At 37.0% G+C, this 24688-nt stretch overlaps 1 protein-coding gene across 1 annotated transcript in view; it reads left to right on the top strand.

The window, feature by feature from the left end:
* The window catches only part of LOC308639419 (E3 ubiquitin-protein ligase HUWE1), a gene marked incomplete at its 3' end in the record, with an annotated part of 125142 nt that overhangs the window by 53186 nt on the left and 47268 nt on the right, over positions 1 to 24688 (top strand). The window contains exons 7-24 of the mRNA XM_081277679.1: positions 403 to 465; positions 2322 to 2399; positions 3153 to 3200; positions 3282 to 3350; positions 3961 to 4060; positions 5363 to 5463; positions 5630 to 5780; positions 5929 to 6056; positions 6485 to 6625; positions 6831 to 6936; positions 7461 to 7604; positions 8121 to 8222; positions 8700 to 8780; positions 17193 to 17299; positions 17541 to 17718; positions 18341 to 18432; positions 19123 to 19334; positions 24358 to 24415. Of these exons, the coding sequence (XP_081133805.1) occupies positions 403 to 465; positions 2322 to 2399; positions 3153 to 3200; positions 3282 to 3350; positions 3961 to 4060; positions 5363 to 5463; positions 5630 to 5780; positions 5929 to 6056; positions 6485 to 6625; positions 6831 to 6936; positions 7461 to 7604; positions 8121 to 8222; positions 8700 to 8780; positions 17193 to 17299; positions 17541 to 17718; positions 18341 to 18432; positions 19123 to 19334; positions 24358 to 24415 (1959 nt within the window). The remainder of the gene's footprint in view (positions 1 to 402; positions 466 to 2321; positions 2400 to 3152; positions 3201 to 3281; positions 3351 to 3960; positions 4061 to 5362; positions 5464 to 5629; positions 5781 to 5928; positions 6057 to 6484; positions 6626 to 6830; positions 6937 to 7460; positions 7605 to 8120; positions 8223 to 8699; positions 8781 to 17192; positions 17300 to 17540; positions 17719 to 18340; positions 18433 to 19122; positions 19335 to 24357; positions 24416 to 24688) is intronic.

The following is a 24688-nucleotide window of genomic DNA, read 5'->3' as shown; positions in this document are numbered from 1 at the left end:
CAAAAAGAGAGGTCCTAGAAATTGAGTGATTTCACTCTGATGAGGAAGATGATCAAGGCAGTGTGTAAATGTAGACCTGTTGGGATATTACTGAACTGTCAGCAGGCATGGGTGCAGGCATGTGGAATGCAATGGCTCGCTGTTGCTGCTTGCATTCTTACCAGGAGCAGCCTCATAGAACTGTGAAATTGATCTCACTGAAGGAATCTCCTTTAGATAGACCATCTTGCTTTGAATTCTAAGTTCTTGCTTTTATATTGTTCCCTCTTTGTGTTTGACCTTTCACATTTGATGTCTTCTCAATAGAATGCTGCAAACAACTACGTACTCTTAAATATTTTGTACATACAAGCACATAAGACCATATGCATTGTCTTTACACTGTCTTTTTCCTTTTCCAAGAGCTGGGGTGGAAAAGAGAATGGATTTGGACTTGCAGAATGTTGCAGAGACTTGCATATGATGGTAAGTAACCTTCTAGGATGTGAGTGTCTTGGCAGATCTGTGGTCTTTCTACGCCTTACTCTACTTAATATCAGGACTTAAGGAACCTGCAATCAGTTGAGATATAGCAGACCAGGAAGGAGTCTAATAATGCTTGGACTCTCAGTGTGCTGATAGTAGATAAAGAATCTCAGATACAGCTCTATATGCCCATACCTATTTCTTGAGTGGGAAGTTTCATTTGTTGAATTAGTTTGAAAATGATTTTTAAAACACTGAAAGTACAGTTGCTTGAATTGTCACACTGGAACTATCAGAACTCTGGGCAGTATTTAGGAAGGGCTATTTGGAAAGCAATTCTACTTTTAGGATTATACTGTCCTTTATGCGTTCATGTTTACCCATCTATCTTTCACCCATGCTCAGGTTGTGTGTGCAGGGAATCCTCCCCTCTGTTTAGACATGTTATTGTGGACTCACAGACCCAGTTGGATTTTCGATAACAGTTCTGTGCCTAGTGTATATTGACAGTTGTCATGTTTTTTGTTTTTAATTTTTATAGCTGTTGATACACCTTTATTTTGTTCGTTTATTTATATGCAGTCCTGAGAATTGAACCCAGTGTCACACGTGCGAGGCAAGTGCTCTACCATTGAGCCACAACCCCAGCTCAACAGTTGTCATGTTGAGGGTTAAGGGTTCCTTTTCTGGTCACAGAAACCCACAACTTAGAGCAGATTAGTTTCCCACATTGTCTGGTATACTTTCTTTAGTATTTTGTGAATGGATATTAGTAATACAGGAGATGAATGTTGTCTGAGTTTGGAATTTTAATTTTGAGAAGATAATTTTTCATTTTTAAAGTTTAGAGGATTAATTCTGAATCCCCTTATGCGTATTTGAAATTATTCCTTGCCACTTAGGCAAAACACTGGTATACTATAGTAGGCTTGCACGATGTGTGTTACCTGTTTTAATTTTAGCTTATGTTGGGAAACTATACATCCTGTGTTGGAGATGTAGCTCAGTTGGTAGAGCACATGCCTAACATCTTTGGGACCCTGGGTTCTACCCCATCACTGCAAGAGGGGAAAAAAAGAGGAATTGTACATCCTTTTATTTATTTAGATTTGACATGTCATGAAATTTTGAAAAGCATAATGTGTATTTTCAGTGAATGTAATGCATGACATGTTTAAAAATTCAGAGTATAAAGGGGTATGCAAGTGGTTACCTCATCTTCAGAGGCAACTATTCTTAGTGGTTTCTTTCAAGGAGACACCTTAATGGGCATGCTATTTTGATACCAATTTTGTTAGTCATGTTTTTCTAGAATTAAAGAGGATGTATTGTCGTGGTTTCTTTGTATGTACCTTTGCAGAAAAATACATATCGTGAGATGTGTAGAATAGTACAGAAAGAATAATTAGTATTATGAAGAAATACTTCAAATAAGTTATTTCAGAAGGTTTCCGTGTCATTTTGCATTCATTAGATGATGTTGGTATTTCTTCCTCCAACCTTTCTTGGATTCTTACTCATTATTGCTTGGTGGGTTTGCTCTTCTGCCTGTGCCACCCTGGAGAGTAACTGCAATATAAATTGATCTCCTGAAAGAAAGGGCTACTGGTAATTTACAAGTAAAAAATATGGGTGATTTTTGGAGCTTTGGGCTCCAGACTCCTGATTCTGTTTTGGACAAGTCTCATTTGAGCCCTGGTATAAGACAAGGAGTTAAAGGCACTGTAGGTGCTAAATATGCTGCTCATTCTTCTGCCAAAATGAGTTGGACACATGGCTAGAGTTTGAGGGAGAGTTGGGAGTCTTATATCAGTTGAAGCTCAGTATCTTATTCTTTGATGTTCTTTTATGCACAGAAATACCCACCCAGTGCAACTACACTACACTTTGAATTTTATGCAGACCCTGGGGCCGAGGTCAAAATCGAGAAAAGGGTGAGTCTCATTCAGACTTGTTCTGATACAGTCTGCAATCCACCATAATTCGGTTTGACTTTTCTAGATCATCTCCTTTTTAAATAAGAAAATGTGTTGAGTTGCATTGTTGGCCTCCCAATCTAAGTATATCTAGCAGCTTTAGGAGTAAGAAGCTCTGATAGAATTGGGTCTTAACTTACATAATGGCTATAATTTATTTGGTCGTAATTCATATGACCAAAAGATAGGACTCCTATATAGGATATTGCTATGTCTTGTGTTTTTCTTACAGCCCCAATAGAGAGTACTGATAGTTCAGGTTTCTCTACTTAAGCCAATCTGCAAGAAGTCTCTATTATGTTACACGTAGGATTCTCTTCTACCTATAATATTTAATAAATAGTCTTTCTACATTAATGTTGCCTTGTAAACAACTAAAGTGTGTTTCATGGGTACAATCTTTGCTGTGAATACTAAAGCTGTGGAGATTTAAGTCAGTTGAGGATTAATAAGGAACAAAAAGAATATGAAATGTGCCTGGATTTTGGCATTATTCTTTAATATATTGGTTTCGAAGAAGCTTTCTTGTTAATATCCTATATGTAAAGTGGGTGTTTTGGAGGACTTGAAAGTTACCTTGAGTTTTTAAGAATGTTCAGTTAGTTTTCAACCCAGAGTGTCCTCTCTTATTTTGAATGGCTCATGAAACATGGTGGAGAGAACTAGAGTGCTTAGTGACACCTGACAGCTCTCTTATCTTTTTAATTTCAGACAACTAGTAACACACTACATTACATTCACATAGAGCAACTTGACAAGGTAAGAAGGATCTTCAGTAGCTAGTTGTTTAATGTTTGACTGACTTCTTATTTCTAACTGTATTTTTTTTTCCTAATGCAGATTTCAGAAAGCCCTTCTGAAATCATGGAGTCCCTTACCAAAATGTACAGCATTCCTAAGGATAAGCAGGTATATGTCCAAAAAATGTCCATGTGTTAGTTGGCCAAATAGACTAATAGACCATGTGCTAGGGGTTATGCATAGCAGAAAGCCTGTCATCTTTTGAGTCAGACCATAGTTAATTAGGTTCTCTGAGCTTTTAGGTTCCTCATCTTTTATAAGACCAACATTTAATAATTTGTTGGTAGTTAGAAGAGTTTGAGGAAAATGTAAACTAACTCATTATGCATATCAAAATAGTGGTACATTTCTCAACATTTTGTATTTACGAGAAAATGTTAATTGTGTTAATTTTTTCTGCTCATTTTGGCAGTGGTCAAATACTTGTGCTAAATTTCCCGTTTATCACCTATAGATTTAGTGATGGTTCTTGGCTTACCTTGAGGTGTTAGACTTTTGTGAATCCCAGTTTTGTCATTCCCATTTTTGTTTGTTTTTTAGTTTTTTGTTTTGTTTTGTTTTTTTTTATTAAGCTCAAATTGGATAGTGTAAATTCAGCTTGGTACTTTAGCAAAATAGCAACAGTAACCATGTTACCAACCACACCATTAGGAAAGAGACCAGAAAGAATGTTCACCTTTCCCAGTGATTTCCTAATACAGGCCTTCTCTCTGTATAGATGCTGTTATTTACACACATACGGCTGGCCCATGGCTTTTCTAATCACAGGAAGCGATTACAAGCTGTTCAGGCCAGACTGCATGCGATATCTATATTAGGTAAGAGAAAAACACTATAATTAACTGATCCTAATTGAGCAGTTTGAACTTGGTTTCCCTTGAACTTCATCCCTCTTTTTTGCAATGAGGCTTAATTATAGTTTCCTAGGTGGCAGCTTTAATTGAAAAATCACCAGCATTCACAGGGTTCACTGTAGTCATTCATCATTGTTGAACTCCTTGAAGTTGTACTAGAAGAAGATAGGATATGATATGAACCTTATTGACATGCCACATGGGTGTTGTCTTTTTTTTTTAATAATGTATAAATGCATAGTCATCTCCCACTGGTCCCTGCTCTTCTTGATGCTGTTTCATCTTCCTATCTCCCATCCTCATAGTGGTACGATTTTAAAGTAAGTGAGAAATTAATTCATTAAATAGTTAATACTGTATACCTAACTGCTTTTATGGTGGGGTACTAGGATGGAAAACATGGCATTTGGAATTAGTCCTGGACTTTTACCCTAATTTTGCAGATTATTAGCCAAATGTTTATCCTCTCAGCCTCAGTTTTATTTGTATATTTGTATATAGGCTGGTCTGAGGTTTAAATGAAAACCTGGAAAACAACCTCATGCAGGCAAGGCATGTAGAAAAAGACAACTGCAGTTATTACCTACCTTCATTATGTTTTTACTTGTTGTTCTTCTAAACTATGAGTTTCTTTCCATAAAATTCCTTCTTTCATACTTTTAGTCATACCCAGCGTGACTTCTGGCATATTAATGGGTGCTCAGGAAATGTTTGTTGAAAACTAAATGAATGAATTCTAATAAATCATATTTGTTTTAACTTTAGGGGATTGTGTTCAGTATTACCTTGCTGTGGAATTGATTGAAAGTGGATTACATGCATTCTCAAGTTTTACTATAGTATCACATAAATTCATAACTTACTCTGCAATAATCCATTAATTCTCTTTTTTATAACATACATTAGTGTTTTCAGTAAAAACAGAAGCATATTAAAAGGCTAAATGGAAGTCTGTGTTCAAGGCATAGTGGAGTTATATCAAATAGTGATGTTATGAAAAATTAACCCCTCTTTTCCCTACTTCCATCCCCAAATGTCATTGTTCAAGATCACTGATACTTTTTAATTGGGGGATCTATGGATAGGGTAGATATGTAGAGCTTATCTCACCATAGTTGATACAGTTCTCTTGAATTCAGTGATTCTGTCCTCCATTGATGTTTGTTGAAAGAGAATTCTTTCCCAGAACCTTGCCAGAAGATTTGTTGTTAAGCAGTGGCTTAACCCTGCCTTGTTGCTTAAAAGTGTTTGTTTCTCCCTTTGCAGTGTATTCCAATGCCTTGCAGGAATCAGCAAACAGTATCTTGTATAATGGGTTGATAGAGGAGTTGGTAGATGTCCTTCAGATAACAGATAAGCAGCTTATGGTAAGTATTAATAATCTCTTTTACATATAAACCTCATAACAATTTGCCTTTTTATTTTTCCCTGGGGATTTGAGCTTGGGATATTATTGTACTTTATTTCAGGACATTATTGTATTTTATTTATAACCTTTTTGACACATCCTCTGTTTACTTTGTACTCTTATAGGAGATCAAAGCTGCTTCTTTACGAACATTAACATCAATTGTACATTTGGAAAGAACACCCAAACTCAGCAGTATTATTGACTGTACTGGAACTGCCTCCTACCATGGATTTTTACCTGTACTTGTGCGGAACTGTATCCAGGCCATGATTGGTATGTTTTGATGGTGATTACCCTAAGCAAGAAAAGGATCCTGCCCTTTGTTGTTTTTTGGTTTCTTTTTGGCTTGGTTTAACATTCTGCCAGCTTCGACCAAATTGTGAGCTTATTCTTTGTCTCCCTCTCTCAAACTCCCTTGCAGATCCTTCCATGGATCCATACCCTCACCAGTTTGCCACTGCTCTCTTCTCTTTTTTATACCATCTGGCTAGCTACGATGCTGGTGGTGAAGCCTTGGTCTCCTGTGGAATGATGGAAGCCTTACTAAAGGTACTCTTCTTTTTAAAACTTCATTTGTGAGGAAATCTACTAAGAGTATAGAATTGTACATTTTGAGTGTTTCACACTGAGATCAGATAAGACATTGCCACGTTAGCATCATGTTAGGAAATACCCTGATGAGAATGTATTTTAAGGTACTTTGTAAATTGTGCTGCAATAGTAGTAGCCTTTAGTATGTGCTGAGCACTGGGCACCAACTTTTTTCTCCCTATATTATTTAATTCTGTTAATTAATTGATGTTCACATTACTTCAAGCAGGTTGAGTTCCTGAAGAAATGGGGCTATCATTGGCAAGAACAAAAAGTAGAACACATGCCTTCCCCCAATACCCCCTAAGTGCATGTTTATAAAGAATGCAGTTTTTACCGCTTTGTTAATTTTTTTTTTTTTTTTCCTCTTCATTTCTCCCTGGTAGGTCATAAAGTTTCTTGGTGATGAACAGGACCAGATAACATTTGTCACAAGAGCCGTCAGAGTGGTTGACCTCATCACTAACCTGGACATGGCAGCTTTTCAGTCCCATAGTGGACTTTCTATCTTCATTTATAGACTTGAGGTACTGTTATCCAAGGAGCACTCTGCATAGGGTTTGTATACTGTGAGAACTGAGCCTAGAAATTATGCTAATCACTTAAAAGAACCATCTTATCTCTTTCTTGTTTAGAAACCAATTCTGTAACCTGCCTGTGGTGTGTTCTTCATTATCGTTTTTTCTAATTCTTGAAAAAAAACACAGAATTTTCTTATTTTTCCTTGTGTAGCATGAAGTAGATTTATGCCGAAAAGAATGTCCATTTGTGATCAAGCCAAAGATCCAGAGACCCAGTACCGCCCAAGAAGGAGAAGAAATGGAAACTGATATGGATGGTAATTAACTTATTAAGTTAACATTTTTGTAAGAAATGATTATCTCTACTCATTGAAATCATTTTGTTCAGGTGTGTAAAGTACAAATGAAACTAGCTACAAGTTTGGTGTTCTTTTCAGATATTTATCTTTCCATGTTTGCTTTTTTAATCACGGGAAGATGAGATCATAAATATACTCTTCAATTTGCATTGTTCATTCAGTGTAGCATAGACTTCCTTTCATATCAGTATATTGAATATTAATGTCCCAATGGCTTTTATTTTGATTACCTTCCTTCAAAAACCTCTACTTATTATCTACTACCTACAAGTAGTATAAGAAATTGCATGTTTTACCTGTCACTTCCCTCTAACTCGATTTGGTGAGAAATATTGAAGAACTTCTTTTGCATGATTGTTTTTAATTTGTATGTTTTGAATAAATTGTGAAGTTAAACACCTTTCTATTTGTGGATAACTTTTTTCACAAACTTTTTTCGTTTGGGGGTTCAATATCCTAATTCTTCTTAACTTGTTCTTCAGTTGCAGATGTGACTATGGAAAGCAGTCCAGGCTCTTCCATATCTATGGAGCACCGGCTGGAAATTGAATTAAGGGCATCAAGTTCCAACAGCAGTACTAGCATCTCTGGTCCTGGCCCTGGCCCTGGCCCTGGCCCCCGTCCTGGTGCGTAGGCACTTAGATACATAGTCTTTCAGTGACTGATTTGTTGAACAAGTCAAGAAGAAAGCTTTAGAGGGAGCTTATTAAGTGGTACATTGAGGGGTTAGCTTCCTAAGACTATGCATGTTACTTCACCTTCTGGTGTTCCATTTTATTATAATAACGTGTCTTATATAGCATTTTACAGTTTTCTAACAGTTCACACATTGATTATCAAATGAACTGTGTTGGAGGGCAGATAATATCCAAAATAGTAATTGTGTAAGGCTCAAAATTGAATATTTTTACTTGGTAATTTTTCCTTTTTACTTAAGACTTCTAATTTTATACTGCTCCTATGCCATCCTTGGTGATTAACTTTTCCATTTTCAATATATTCTTCCCAAAATGTGGTGACTTCACTTGTATTACCTGCTACTTTGGCTGTGGTAGATATAGGTTTCTTAGAACTTGTGTTATGTTCCTGCTCATAATGGTTTAATAATTCAGCATAATTCTCTTGCCTTTTTCCCTCATCAGGAGTCCAGTGTATTCCACAAAGAGCAGCACTTCTCAAATCCATGTTGAATTTCCTCAAGAAGGCCATTCAAGACCCTGCTTTCTCAGATGGCATACGGCATGGTATTTGATTCTAGATGCTTTTTTCAAAGGATGTTTGTCTCTTACAAAAGATTGTGTTTTTTTCCTACTCTTCTGACACCTGCTCTAAATGGCAAGCTTAGGAAAAGGCCATATCATTTTGAAGCTTTTAGTTGTTTGGTATCACTTTTCTTAGATCTGAGAGTTGTTTAGTTATTTTCATAATGATTAACATACACACCCACACCCCCTTTTTTCCCTCTTTTTCTAGCTTTGCACTTTCATTCCACTACCCATCTCTCACATTCTCTATGTCTTTGTTCTCTTCTTGACCCAGTGTTAGAAAGTTTATTGCATGGATGATGAAAAAAATAATAGCTTGAAAAAACAAGTAGGGAACATTAGGTCAGAATCGAAACGAACTCTGTTTACCACAGTTTAACACATTTCTCAATTATCTCTAGTCCTATAGTACTCCCAGACTAATCGTATACTCTTTAATGTTAACTTTTTTCTTAGTGATGGATGGTTCTCTGCCTACCTCCCTAAAACACATCATCAGCAATGCAGAATACTATGGCCCATCACTCTTCCTCCTTGGTAAGTGGAATTGAGAGTTGGTTTTACTGAGCTGGGATAACATGACAGAACTCTTTCTGTTTCATATATACTTACAGGCAATCACTTGTAATAAAAAGTATTACTGTACATTTGGCTTATGTTATGCTGTATTTGTACTTTAGTGTGCCATACAAGAAGAAAACATGGCTCTATTTAATTATTAATTCCTAACATTAGTGTGGGAAATCCAGATGGAATAGTTCTAGTCTCATAATTGAATTTCAGACTCTCAAACTGTGATAGAGAAAATTTTTTCACACTATAGAAAATGCAATTGTGCTGCTATGAACATCGATGTAGCAGTGTTCCTGTAGCATGCTCTTATTAGGTCTTTAGGGAATAGACCGAGAAGGGGAATAGCTGGGTCAAATGAAGGTTCCATTCCCAGCTTTCCAAGAAATCTCCATACTGCTTTCCAAATTGGCTGCACCAATTTGCAGTCCCACCAACAATGAACAAGTGTACCCTTTTCCCCGCATCCTCTCCAGCACTTGTTGTTGTTGGACTTCATAATGGCTGCCAATCTTACTGGAGTGAGATGGTATCTTAGGGTAGTTTTGATTTGCATTTCTCTGACTGCTAGCGATGGTGAGCATTTTTTCATGTACTTATTGATTGATTGTATGTCCTCCTCTGAGAAGTGTCTGTTCAGGTCCTTGGCCCATTTGTTGATTGGGTTATTAGATGCCCTTCAATAGATGAATGGATAAAAAAATGTGGCATTTATACACAATGGAGTATTACTCTGCATTAAAAAATGACAAAATCATAGAATTTGGAGGGAAATGGATGGCATTAGAGCAGATTATGCTAAGTGAAGCTAGCCAATCCTTAAAAAACAAATGCCAAATTACTTCTTTGATATAAGGGGAGTAACCAAGGACAGAGTAGGGATGAAGAGCTTGAGAAGAAGATTAATATTAAACGGGGATGAGAGGTGGGAGGGAAAGGGTGTGAGAAGGGAAATCGCATGGAAATGGAAGGTGATCCTCAGGGTTATACAAAATTTCATATAAGAGGAAAGGAGGGGTAAGAGAAGAATAATACAAGTGGAAGAAATGATTTACAGTAGAGGGGGTAGAGAGAGAAAAGGGGAGGGGAGGGGAGGGGGTATAGTAGAGAATAGGATAGACAGCAGAGTACATCAGACACTAGAATGGCAATATGTAAATCAGTGGAAGTGTAACTGATGTGATACAGCAATCTATATACGGGGTAAAAATGGGAGTTCATAACCCACTTGAATCAAACTGTGAAATATGATATATTAAGAACTATGTAATGTTTTGAACGACCAACAATAAAAAAAAAGAAAAGAAAATGCAATTTTAGAGTATATGGATACTTCCCAGTTATTTGCCAAAAAAAAGTCTTTGACATTGACATTCCTGTTAAAATCTGACTTTTTTAAATAACAAATATTTATTGAGCATTTTAAATATTTGGGATGTTGTGCTAGAATTCTCCTTAAAAATCTAATGGGGAGCTGTGGTTGTGGCTCAGTGGCAGAGCACTTGCCTAGCATGTATGAAGCACTGGGTTTGATTCTTAGCACCACATTAAAAAATTAAGGTACTAAAAATGAAAAAGTCTGCAGGTATGGCTGTCTCAATGGTTAAATGCCCCTGGGTTCGATCCCTGGTACTAAAAAAATTAAAAATAAATAAAATTATATTTTTAAAACATCTAATGATATTTAGGGAAAATATGGAAATACTAAAAGTCTCCTTATACTCTAGTTGTGGGTTGCTTGAGGAAGTTTTCTTACATTGTAGCATCTCCACCTGGACATGGAACTTCTCCACGGTTAGGTTCGATGGCAAAACTCAGGACTAGTCCTTTGTTGTGATTTTTTTTTTAAATTTTTTTGTACACAGGTGGGGAAATTCAAGGTCAGGGGCAGGGATGGTGGCATGGTTTGGGAGAATGTCCAGAACTGAGAGAACGGAAGTGCCTGGGTAATGGTCGTTTTTGCTTTTGTTTCTTCGTTTAATGGAAGGTTTAAGAGGTGGTAAGATGACACTTGTGCTTCTTAGGTGTGAATGTGGCGCATGTGAGTCCTATCAGGATAATGAAGGAGGAAATTGAAACTTAGAGCACCAAGTCCAATATATTATTGAAGGTCCACATTTCCTCCTCTGTGGTCTTCTTAATTCTTCTCTTGACATTTAAATTACTACAGCAACCCTCCTGTAAATAATACTTGGACCAAATTTACAAAGACAACTCAAAGTAATGAGGCTAGTAGATGTTGTTTTCTTTTTTTCTTTTTTTATTAGTTGTTCGAAACATTACAAAGCTCTTGACATCATATTTCATACATTTGATTCAAGCGGATTATGAACTCCCATTTTTACCCCGTATACAGGTTGCAGAATCACATCAGTTACACATCCACTTTTTTACATACTGCCATACTAGTGTATGTTGTATTCTGCTGCCCTTCCTATCCTCTACTATCCCCCCTCCCCTCCCCTCTTCTCTCTCTAGTAGATGTTGTTTTAGCTCTATAAATGATAGTAAAAAGCCCTTCACCTAGGTAGGAAGAGATGGCCAGGAAGAGAAATAAAAGGGTATCTGTGAATCTCTTGGAATATTTTAATAATCAGCTGTTTTGGTTTGTTGTCTTACTTATTGAACGTTTAGACCATCTTTTCTCGGTTATTATAAGAGGAAGTCCCTTTAAGGTACATGTTCCAGCTTGAAATGCCAGTGGGTGATTTGTTGCCAGTGTGGGTTTTTTTGTTGTTGTTGATTTGCCTAGCCTTGTGCATGCTAGACAAGTGCTTTACCACTGAGCTGCATCCCCCCCCCGCCCTATTGCCAGTCTGTTTTCTCAATTGTCATAGTAAATCTATTGTTTTGTCATATATTGAGGGCTTCTAAGGCCTGTACTTTGTGGTTTATACAATGTACCAGAAGTTGTGACATTGTCTGAGTGACCTCTATGAGTTGAGTGTGTGTTACAGAATTTGATTGTGAGCCCATTACTGCAAAGGTAGAGATGAGGGGCTTTGCATGTAGTTCAGTTGGTAGAGTGCTTTCCCGAATGCACAGGGCCCTGCTTCAATCCCCAGCATCACGATAAATAAATAAGTAAATAAATAAATAAGTAGAGATTAGTCCCAGTGTAATAGGTAAAAAGATGGCCAAGTGCCCCTTTTGTGGCAAGAAATGATGAAACAGCTATACTTTCTAGTTGGATCTAATGTGTTCTATGTACTAAATGGCTATAGACACAGGTTAGGTTGTATAAGCTAGAAGGAAAGAATATTCTTATGAGTAGCATGTGTGACAGTATTGATTAGGAATTGTGACACAGAATTGGTAGCTCAATACAGGTGGGAAGGTCTAGTTTTTATCGAGTGAATTTATATTAGGATAGACATTCAAGGATATAATTGTCTCAGTAGGGGGACATCATTGTTTTATGTTGTCAATTGGTGGGAGAGTATAGGAAGGTCCTGGAGTTCAGGAATAGGAAATTAATGAGTAAGTATATGATTAGTTCAGTGTCCTGGTGTGATAATTTTGTGTTGAATCCCAGCCAGTAAAAATTTTTACTCCTTCTCCTTAATGCCCAGTCCCTGGCTTTCCTACACTACCTACCTTTATCCCCTTTACTGTTTTCTCTTTAACCTCCCCAACTGCCTTTTGCTTGCCTCCTAATCTTACCCCTTGCATTGTCTGTTTAGGTCTGCTTATGCTATTTCTAGCCTAATTTATGCCACTTGCCATCGTGGTTTTTATACATCTCTTAACCTGAGAGATTGACAAGTTGTTGTAAATATTAAAGACTTCAAGGGGGTAATACTTCATTGTATTAAGTGCTTGCCTTGGCTAGCGTACCTTTTAACATTGATGGAGGTCTAAGGCTCAGATGGCATTCTTTGATACTATTATATAGATAATGTTTGTCAGGTTAAGGAATGTAGATGTGTGTAATGATTATAGAATTGTGGGGAGAGTCAATTGTGAAATTTGGAGCTGATGACTGGAGTTATGATATGTGATGTGGGACAGTTTAGGAGCAGTTAACATTGTGGAGTGGGTCAGCATGGAGGCTGGCCCTATAGTTGTACTGAGATCATCTAGAATGCTTTGGTATGATAGGTTGATAGGAGTCCTGGGCTAGGCCCAAAACCTTGGTGCAGATTTTTATACTTTTGAGAAACTATTACAAAAGTAGCCGAAGATGAATACTCCTTTGGCTGTAGAGTTATGGAGTAATTTCTCTTACCCAACTGGGATCACAACATGGTCAAAAAGCAGCCAAACGAGAATCCCAGACCTAGGCCATGAGGCATAGACTGGTGAACCAGAGCCAAAATATTCCACAGTGATATTTTTAGGCCTGTGGTATATAGATTTTAGAATGCTGGAGGTGCTGTGTCTCATGGGTATTAACAGGTCTTGCCATTCCAGCTTCTCTCGTGTCTTCCCATTCAAAATCTGTGTAATAAACTGGATCCAGAACTAGCATCAAAAATATTTTGAAATGTTGGTGCAGGAAAGTAATTTAAGTTCCTCCTTTCCTCTTTGGAAGAAGCAATTTTTGATACCAGGCAGGTATCAAGACCTACATTTCTTGAGAAGTAGAAAGCTCCTGTTATCAAACCTTTACAATTAACATGTTAGGAAAGGACTGTGTCAGAGACATATCTCATGGCACAAAAAATAGTCTTAGTAGGGTGAGGGCCCTAATTTTCATTGGGACTGGTTTTATTATCCAGTCTCAGTCCAAGCACTAGTACATCATGGATTGAAACACAAGCAAAAGAAGCAAAAGAAGGGAGAGGTGTCATTAAAGTGAATGAGAGTTCACAGTAACTAAGGCAGTGGCCAATGGAGGAACCCATTTAGGAGACCATTATCCATTTTGCAAATTTAAAGGGTGTCTGTCCTTGATTGGACCGTATATCTCTGTTAGGCTTGCTGTCTGTGGACAGTAAGATAGATGGATCAAATTAATGCCTTATTTTAAGGGCCATGCACAGACTTAATGAACAGGAAAGTGTGTACCCTGATCAGAGTCATTGGGATCAGGAAGTCCAACTGGCATGAACCTTTGTTGCAGTCTAATTGTGAGGGCATAGTGATTTGTGCCAGGGTATTGGGGCAATGGCTTGATTAAATTGTTTTGCAAAAGAGAGAGATGTTTACTCATTGGCACATTCCTGTTGGCAATTCTCTCAGTGGCAGGATGGCACAATATCACATTGGGAGGTTAAAGGTTGGATAGGGTCAGTGGTATGGGGATGCCATTGTCATTTAGTCCAGAATTTAAGGGCTCAGGATATGATGGCTAGAGATCTCCATGGACCCATTGAGCCAAGAGTCAGGATAGATATTATGTGTTTATCTGAAAAATGTGAGCAATTGTCCAGCTATGACATTAAAATGAGTTTCCTCTGTGGGAACCTTCATGTCAGCTGAGACATGGGAGACTTACTGGAATGTGTGAAGTATGAGAAGCAATATATTCCCAGCATGGAAGGCACTAAAGGAAATGATCCTGAATTTGACAACTATTCTGAGCTCGCTGACCTATACCAGTCTGGTTATATATCTGCTTGTAGAAAACACCAGCTCTTACTTCAGTTCTCTCACTTGTGATTGGTGTCATTGCCATATGTAAAATAAACAGACTTTGTTTTTATACTGAATTTCCTATACAATAAAGGTACATCCCTCTGCTTTTGTGTCTATCCCAGATACCTGAAACCCTCCTGAACCCCCAAGTCAACAAGGCTCCTATGAAGACAGAAGCATAAAACTGAATCTTCATTCATTTAGTTTGGGCCTTAGGCTATAATTTACTTTGTCTATTCTTCACATTTTAAGATTTTTCAAGGGGCTGGGGATGTGGCTCAAGGGGTAGCGCGCTCGCCTGGAATGCGTGCGGCCCCGGGTTCGATCCTCAGCACCACATACAAACAAAGATGTTGTGTCCGCCGAAAACTAAAAAATAAATATTAAAAAATTCTCTCTCTCTCCCTCCCTCCCTCCATCCCCCCCTCCCTCCCTCCCTCATTCTCTCTTTAAAAAAAAGAAAGATTTTTCAAGTATTTAATCTAGCTTTAAGTTCTTTCCAGCAGAACAACTTCTTATATTAATATGTTTCTTTATCTTGGATAATTTCTATAGTTGTGTTGTTCATGATTTCCAATGTTTCTCTTAAAATCTATTTTTTTAAGTTAATGTGTTTTCCTTTATTCACGTTGTCTGAGCCTTTTTATTCCAGTTTTTTGTAATGGTTACCCTCATTTGGGGGTGGGGGGGGGGCTTTAAACTTTTTAGATTTCTTACCATGTCTTTTGCCAGACAGGACAAAATATAACCTTAGCCTGCCTTTAAACTCTCTTCTACTACTAATACTATTACTACTTCCCCCCTCTCCCCGCCCTTAACTTTTACTCTCTTGGATTCATTTTTAATTTTATTCTATTATACATCCTTGAGTTATTTTAAAATGTTATATTGTTCTTTAAGAATTTACCTATTTTCTATTGCTGCTTATTGTAGATAACCATCTTGTTTAGACTGGTCCTTGTTCTTTTGTAGGGTACTTGGCCTTTTCTCTCTGAAAAATCTTTGGCATTTTCTCTTTATCCTTTGACTTTACAAATTTTACCAGAATGTATTTAGTTCTGCCATTATGTTTTCATTCCTCTCACAGAGCATTACTAGATAAACCCTTTTTAAAAAACAGTTTTTGAATATATTTTTATGCTTCTGGAAGTTTTCTTCAATTTTGATGTTTGATTCTACCCAGTCTTGATTGCTTTGTATATGTGTACATCTTTACTTTTAATTATAATTCTTGGTGAACTAGTAATATTTTCAAATAATTTTTTAAATTGTTAATGGATCATTTATTTATTTATATGTGGTACTAAGAATCAGACCCAGTGCCTTGACACATGCTAGGCAAGTGCTCTACCACTGAGCCATAACCCCAGCCCAAGTTTTTAAAGAGAATATAAACTGTCCCACAAATGACATACATTATGGTATCACTGTAGTTGGATCCCTTTTTGGGGGCAAAGGGGAGGCTGGGGATTGAACCCAATGGTACTTTACCACTGAGATACACCCCAGCACCTTTTAATTTCACTGTGTTGCCCTTGCCTCAAACTTTAGATCCTCTGGCCTCTGCCTCCCACGTAGCTGGAATTCCAGGTGTGGACCACCATGCCTGGCTAGACCTCTAGTAGAATGCTAATTTTAGTTCATACTCACTTTTAGTAATTATAGAGTTCATACATTTATACAGTCAATGAGAAGGTGTGTTGAATACTGGTAGAAACCTAAAAAAGATGTGAGGGGGGGGGAAAAAAAGAAAGGAAAAAAAAAGAAACCTGAAAAAGGCAATCAAGAATCACAAAAGCCGTTGACAATTGGTAGTTTCCAATAGTTGTCATGTGTCTGCTATTTCACTGGAATTTGTGATAAATGAAACTATCTTGAAATGAAAATCCTATGGTTTCTGTTAGATTTTAGGCTTCACCATAAACAAGTTCGTTTATTATATGTTTTATCGATGTTAAGTTTAAGCGCTTTGTTAGGTTTTAAAATCTTAAGTATGGTGGTCTTAATTGTATACACAATGTAAGTTTTATGGTATTGAATTGGTTAGGTTAATATGTATTCCAAGGATTCTTAAAAGTGCTGTTGATAGTTTAAAAATTACTGAATATTACTAAATAACTTTTTTTTTTTTTGATAACAAGGATATAAGAGTGCTTTATATCCGAAGCCCTTTTTTTCTTTTTTATTTTCAGACAGGATTTCACTGAGTTGCTTAGGACCTTACTAAATTGCTGAGGCTGGCCTCAAACTTATAAACCTCCTGTCTCAGCTTCCCAAGTTACTGGGATTACAGGCATGTGCCACTGTGGCTAGTCTGAATAACCTTTTCTGCACTATGCTTTGTACGTGTTAATCAGTTAAATTTGTATTTGTTTTAACTCAACAAATTTGCATCTTAGATTTTTTTTCCCCCACTTGTGCTGACAAAGGATCTGTATTTAGATTTACCAGTTTTCACATTAACTGGATCAATTTATATACACAGTAAGACATTTATTTAGTGGAATACTATGTAGCCATTCAAAATTGAATGGGTTGGTGAACTGTGTATACTGCCATTGAAAACAAAGGAAATTATATAACATACATATGTAAAAATATGCCTGTAAAAACCTTGAAGGGTACTTACTAAATTCTTAATTGTGATTTATCTCCAATGTAGTTGTGTTAGGAATTTTCATTTCATAGTAAGCACAAGAGGCTAAATTATTATGTATTATTTTTTAAAACTTTTTGGTGTTTTGCTTTTAATACTTATGAGGCATATCAGGTTCCCATATTTTTCTCATCTTTTTATAGCTACTGAAGTGGTGACTGTGTTTGTATTCCAAGAACCATCGCTGCTTTCCTCTCTACAGGACAATGGGTTGACAGATGTCATGCTGCATGCACTGCTTATCAAAGATGTGAGTCTCCCTGCTTCTCTGTAAAGAATATTCCATGTATACCACTCCTCTATGACATGGACATGCGCATGCTTAACCAGTCTTACTGCATAACTCTTTTGTATAATGTTGAATCTGAGTGGGGTCTGGTTGTTAATTCCTTCTGTTTCTCAGTGGAATAACCATGGCCCCATTTTCTTAGTATCTATATACAGGAACTCTGTTTTAGATTGCATCTAAGCTCACTTAATCTTCTCTCTAGGTTCCTGCTACCCGTGAAGTCCTTGGCTCCCTCCCAAATGTATTCAGTGCACTCTGCTTGAATGCCCGTGGTCTTCAGTCTTTTGTACAGTGTCAGCCATTTGAACGTCTCTTCAAAGTTCTTCTCTCTCCAGATTATCTCCCAGCCATGCGGAGGAGGAGGAGTTCTGATCCCCTTGGTGAGTTGCTAGGATTTATTTTATTTATTTTATAATAGAAAATTATCCATTTGGCAAGAAACCCTTCCTTGATTGCACGTTGTGTCTCTAGCTAGACATGTTAAGCTTACTGAGAATGAATCACCATAAATTTTGCTGTAGGTAAGAAGGAATACTTGAGCCTCTTTTCATAATATTTCCATGCTTCAGAACAGTTTACCTGTTTGTCATATTGTTGTGGCATTGGTGAGCAGCAAGTGATAGGGAGCAGGGTGGATTTCCAAGTCCACCATCTAGTGTGTAGTCCATGAGAAATTTGGAGTCCCAAGGTATTGATCTTTGTAATCCGATCTTCTGATATTCAAGTCTACAACATTGGCACAGATTAAATAGATATCTTTCTCAGTGTGCTTAAGAACATATCATCAATGAACAAGAAAGTAGGGCTTGGAAAGATTCCAGTTTTCAAAGATATCTTATTCAGGAGACTGAGGCAGGAGGATCACTTGAGTACAAGAGTTTGAGTCCATTCTGGACAACATAGTGAGACTCTTCCTTGTTAACATGTCCATGTTTTCCTCTCAAAAAGGAAAGCAGTCACAAGATCTTTTTTTTAAGTCTAACAATTCACATTTGCTTTTAGGTGATACTGCATCCAACCTGGGGAGTGCTGTAGATGAGCTCATGAGACATCAGCCCACCCTCAAAACGGATGCAACAACTGCCATCATTAAGGTAGGACATGATAAGGCTGTCATCGTGATCTTGAGAGAATAGAGAAAGGGGACTTGGTAGAAAAAGTGTAGGCCTATTGGAGGTCTTCTGGATTCTCAGACTATGTTTATAAGAGCAAAATGTCTGACGCAGTTGTTCCTCGTTCTTGGGCTGGTCTTTTGCAATGAAAAAGAAAATGAAGCTATTTAGTTCAAGTCTAATCAGAAAGAAGTCTGTTAATTCCAGTGTTTCATACTGAGAATTATTTTCCTTTTAACAACAACTCATTCGTTTAATGTAAGCTTCTATATATTGCTTTCTTATATATGATATATAAGCAGACAAGACTTGGGTTCTGTTTATAAAAGCATATTGCCCTTTTTAGACATTTCTTCCTGCATATATTAACCCTGCCAGTTGTGTTTGAGGTTAGTTGAGACTACTACGAGTTCCTTGAGGTTGGTGAGTTAGGACAGGGAATCTAGTCAGTCATTTGACAGCTATATGATCCTAAACAAGTAATTTGATGTTGTAGAACTCTTGTTCCCTTGTTTGTAAAATGGAATTAATTACTTCATTTTAGGAATGGTGTATCTTGTATATTAAGTGTTTTGCAAATACATAGCTCATAGAAGATGCTCAGAAAATGTTAGTCATCCTCTACACTTCCTTAATTACTAACAAGTGATCTTGTTCCCCTGTGCCTTTCAGTTACTTGAAGAAATCTGCAATCTTGGAAGAGACCCGAAATATATCTGTCAGAAGCCATCAATTCAGAAGGCAGATGGCACTGCTGCTGCTCCTCCCCCAAGATCTAATCATGCTGCAGAAGAAGCCTCTAGTGAGGATGAGGAGGAAGAGGAAGTACAGGCCATGCAGAGTTTTAATTCTACCCAGCAGAATGAAACTGAGCCCAATCAGCAGTAAGTGTTCACAAGACCAGTTTGTGATCTTGGTCATGTTACCACCTAAGTCACTCTGTTATTGCATATTTTGCAGTGCTGGGGATAGAACCCAGGACCTTGCACATTCTGTGCAAGGGCTCTACCACTGATTTTAAACCTCAGCCACCTTATTGTCTTTTCATCTATTAAAAAACAGTTATATAAGATCTTTCTGACTCTTGAGTACATAATTTGTTTTTGTTTCACTCTTGTAGTGTCTTTTTTGTATTTGGTAATTAATACTGTTGGTTGCCTTAGGAAGCTGTCCTTTTCAAAGGCTATTCTTGAAATTGAATCAAAAATCAGTATGTCAAATTGATGGATTTTGTGCACAGAGGATTTATTGTCACTGATTTCATATTCCATGTCACTGTTGATTCGAGCACATAAACATGTCCCACATTTGAACCCTGACTCCAAAGAAGTTTATAAGAGTTGTGGGCATGTTTTGTTTACTGGTGTTTGTTTTGTTTTTTGGTAGGTTAATTTTTTGGGGTTTCATTCTGTTGATTAATCAGAAGACTTTGGAATGTAGTTCATGATTGTACTCAGGCAATAATTTTTTTCTCATTTTTATTTAACTAATGGTTGTTCTGCATAAGAGTTGACTGACTACCTGGATGCCATGGGGCATGGGACTCAAAAGCTGCTGTGTGGTCCGTTAGGCACTTTCAGCTTTCAGGATGCACATACAGCAGATCTTGTGTCAACTCTAGTGGTTAAACTTTATCACCATTATAACAGAAGTGGGAATGATTCCTCTGAACAGGCATTCGCTCATAATACGTGTTCTTTGGAGTATAGATCAGTAGTTCTGAGAAAGGGATATGCATTTTAGATGTGACTATGAGTGGGTTTGAGCTGGTACTGAAGGTTGGCTTGGGAATTAAAAGATTCTGGTGGAATGGATAGCAGTGGTAAAGGCCAAAGAATCCAAAACCAATGTGTCCTCTGGGAACTCTAGATAGCAATGAGCCTGTTGGTGTCAGTAATTTGGGTGGGGAGGGGGGCATTAACTACTAGTGTATTGCTTTGTTGAGCAGATATCTTATTCTTTCTGAGAAAGCAAACCTACCTTTGTGCAGCATCTTCTATTTTAAAATATTCTCTTTCTGGAACAAGACAATACCCTGGAAGAAAAGCAAGATACTTTTTACAAAGTCTCAGTACTTCCTTTGCCTAATGCTTAATTGTTAGTGGCCCTGCTGAGTTGAGTTCCTTTCCCTGGCTACAAAGAAGTTTTCATTTATTCTTTTTATTTGCAGTAACTTCTCTTCTTGATATCTTATAGACACCTTTGAGCTGCATTGCCCAAATTAAAGTAGTTACTATAAAGTGATATTTTTTTCTATAGCGATCATTTCTTCACCTTGTATTCCTTTCTTGGGATGTCTTGTTCTGTCCACATATGTCCCCCATTCCCAAATCATCTTCCCCTTTATCATCTTCCAAATTTCTTCAAGGTTAGTAAAATGTCTTATTCTTCAAGTAGCCTTTTTTTTTAACTTAATGGAGCTGAATCTTAAATTCTCAAAATGGTTTTATATGCTAAAGGATTTCATCACTAACTTTTAAGCTTCTCAATGGCTGTGATATTGTTTCATTCAGCAGTCAATTTCTATCTCTATATTTAGTAGGTGTTTGTTTAATGGAAAGAATAAAGAGCATTAAGTTAAGGATTTCTTAAGTCTTAAATGCCCAGAGAGCTAGGTCTAATGAAATGGGAATGAGAATGAAAAGATCTAGAACCATAGCATTCATAATCTACAATTCAAATGGAGCTTCTAATATACAAAGGGCTCTCTTAGTTACTATACCATAGTATCAGTGTTTTTCTACATTCCGTGGCATGGGAGTTTGCCACTACCTCCAATAATCGCACAACAATTGACATATACTGTGTGTGTGTAATTTAAAAGTCCAGTTTTTGGGTTACCAAGTAGCTAATAGGGCTGAAAGAAAAAGCAAGAATCTGTCTAAACTCAACCTTCATTTTAAAGTCCAATCTAATAGAAGGAAACTTTTATCCTGCTGAAAGAAAAAGCAAGAATCTGTCTAAACTCAACCTTCATTTTAAAGTCCAATCTAATAGAAGGAAACTTTTATCCTTTTAAACTGTTTGTTTTTATATTGGAAGTTGTACATTTTCCAATGGAATATTCCATAGGAATATTATTCCATAGGAATATTCTATTTCCAATGGAATATTCCATTTGGAATATGTATCACCTCTCTTACCCCCAGTTTTGTTTATCCCCTCTCCCAGTTACACAACTCTTTAGTAAAAGCTCCCAAATTCTTGTTCCCCATGCTTTCATCCATTTTCCAATGCCTTGTGCATGTAAGCTAATTTTTTTTCCTAATTTTTATTGAAGTACAATTTCCACACACTAAACTGCACAGATTTCTCATTTCCCACACCAAAATGAGACAGCTAGCTATTGACCTTATTTCTATCATCATATAATAATTTTACTCAAGATCTTCCTATTAATAGAAAGTATATGAATGGATTCTTAACATGTATTGTATCTGGTGTATATACTTGTTTGTATTTGAGTTTGTTTGATGTGTTTTTGAGATTCACCCATGTTTTTGCATCTAATGGTTCTCTTTCATCCATTCTCCCTGTTGATGGTCTTGGGTTTACAGTTTTGTTTTTTGTTTTTCAAGTATAGGCAGTATTTACCCTTATTTTTTCCCTACACCAACAGCTGTTATATGAAAATGGTCTTTGTATGTATTCTTGAAATAGATCATTTTGTTTTAGAGTTCTGAAATAAGGAAACATAGATACTTAGTACTAGGAGTGCTGCTCTGTATTCATGATTGTTCGCTGTGGTAGTTCTGAGTACTTGTCTTTGGACTTCTTCTGCTTTCTTAATTATTTGCTCTCAGAAAATTTGATACTGTTGGGGAAGATTATATTTTTTAGTAAGTAATCAGGCATTGTAGTTTGGACATTAATTTTTATTTTGTTTTCAGTTCCATTTAGTGTGCCTAGCTCACCATCCACCTCTCTTGAGTAACTTAAAAGAAATGGATTATGTACTGTCATATGGTCTTTAGAACTTGAATAGCATTTGTTTAGGTTTTAAAGGCAATGAGTAGAGAAACATTTGTTCCTGAAATGTGGCCCACTGGGAGGACTATTTTTCCAAAGGCGTCTGTCTGTATTAAGATCTGGATAAAAACACTCACCCACCCCCCAAAGCACATGTAAGGATGATCAGGATAAAATTGAGATGGGGGTATGTGTATGTGTTTTGGGGGAAGAAAAAAGGCATAAAAGTTTTAATCTGACAATTATGGTAAACCACTTCATTTGTCATGAGAATTTACTTTTTTATTGTTTCAAAGATGCTATGACTCATTGTTCAGATAAGATTAGAATCAGTTCTCTTGAAACCAGCTGGTAAGTGGAGTACTATTGGAGAAAGCTGACAATTTATGTAGTATTCCATATGGCTTCTCGGGCCTGGTAGTCAAAAGATGAGGTTAGGATAGGGAGAAAAGCAGTTACCAAAAAACTTTGTTCCTGATGTTATAGTAAGAACCACCATTGTTTTGCTTTCTCTGTTGCTTTTCTATAGCAATGAAGGGGGAGCATCTAGATCTCATTTTATTATTCTCACTTATGCTCTTTGCCATCATATTTGGTTTCTGCAAAGGGGCAGATGTTTCATTGGGCTGGAGCCTCATCTGCATTTCTAAACTATAGAGGCAGATCTCTAGGTTCTTCCCAAGGAGGTGAGATGAAATTGGGATGGATCATTGGTATAATAACAGGAGAGGCTAGCTGTACTGATTCTGGGGAGAAACATTATGTTCAAAGACATGTTTGTGGTTTTCCCATGGAATCATTTCAGTTCTGTATTATAGCTCCCCTTCCTTTATATACAGTTCTTGCGCACATTTTTCATTGAGGATATTCACAACATCCTACCTAAATCCTGGAAAACCCTGGATATTTTTATGACTGAAACCATTCATGATACCTATTCATTTTCTTTGCTTGTTCTGCATTTTGCTGCCAATGTTCTCATGCCTACCATATCATCATTCACATTTTTTTATTGTTTCAAGGTGAGAACTATTAACATCTTGCCAATGTTCTTGCCTTCTCTTCTCCCCCTGCCTCTCACTTCTGTCTCTGCCCCCTTCCTTCACTCCCTGCTCAGGTTTATTCCAAGGGCCTATCTCTAAAATGTTCCATTTTCTGCTTATCTTTTTCCTGTAGTTTATCTTAGTTTGTTTCATTTTATTTTACTGTGTGGTGTTTTTTTTTTTTCTTCTGTTGCTTTCTTGCACAAGCCAAGATAACATCCATTGAGCTAAAGAGTTCATTTTCTGCAGTTATAGCATTATTGCAATCTTCTCATCTACTGTGTTGTATTGAAGCATCTGAAAAGGTGAAGCATCTGAAAATGCAGAACACCTGATCAGTTGTTTAAAAGTTCAGTAACTGTCATGCTGCAAGTACATATTGTTAGAGAAGGACTTCAATGTTTGACCAGCTTTAAGTATATGACCTGTCAATAGGGATTTCCGAACAAAATAAATCCCCTTTCCTACTTTCTAAACCTTGATGAAAGAATGTGATAAGGTATATTTGTTTCTTGCCTAGCCCCTCTTTTAAGCAGATGTTTAAATCATCTTTCAAGTGAACTGGCTTATTTTTAATATTTCTATATGGATGAATTCCTCTTAATTTTCCTAAGAAGTTAACATAACTGTCTTTTTTGATACATACAAATGGGCTGTATTTTTGAAGGCTTTTTTTCTCCCCTTTATGCTCTTAAACTTAGGCAGAAATATTAGCATCAGGATTGATTTCAGCTCTGTTTTTTCCCTGTGGTATGAGTCTGTTGGTTCATAGGCTAAAGACTATGATTCTAACTTAGAAAAGGGCCTAGAATTTCACTGTTTCCCTTTCCTCACTTTGTTCTCTTGCACTGGTATTGTGAATTTCTGTGTAACTCACTCTTTTCTCCCTTAACAGGGTTGTTGGTACAGAGGAACGTATTCCTATTCCCCTCATGGATTACATCCTTAATGTGGTAAGATTCATTGTAGGGCAAACTGAGTTAAAGGTGTGCTCTTTTCTGGAAAATGTATGGGGTTATCCATGAGTCTAATTTGTGTATTTATTTTCTCTGGGGCCCTTAAAATGCACAAGGGAAAGATGTACAAAACTACAGTCCTTTTGTTTTTGTTCTGTTAGACTAATTTTTCAAAATCCAGCCAGCACCCATACCCCTTAGTATTCTTAATTTTCTGTTCATTGTTACCAATCCCCATTAGAATCCAAACAGGAAAAGCATGGGCTTTGT

The sequence above is a fragment of the Spermophilus citellus genome, assembly GCF_964194105.1.
Source record: "Spermophilus citellus genome assembly, chromosome: X".
Taxonomy (NCBI): domain Eukaryota; kingdom Metazoa; phylum Chordata; class Mammalia; order Rodentia; family Sciuridae; genus Spermophilus; species Spermophilus citellus.
This window is presented reverse-complemented; position numbering and strand designations above follow the sequence as displayed.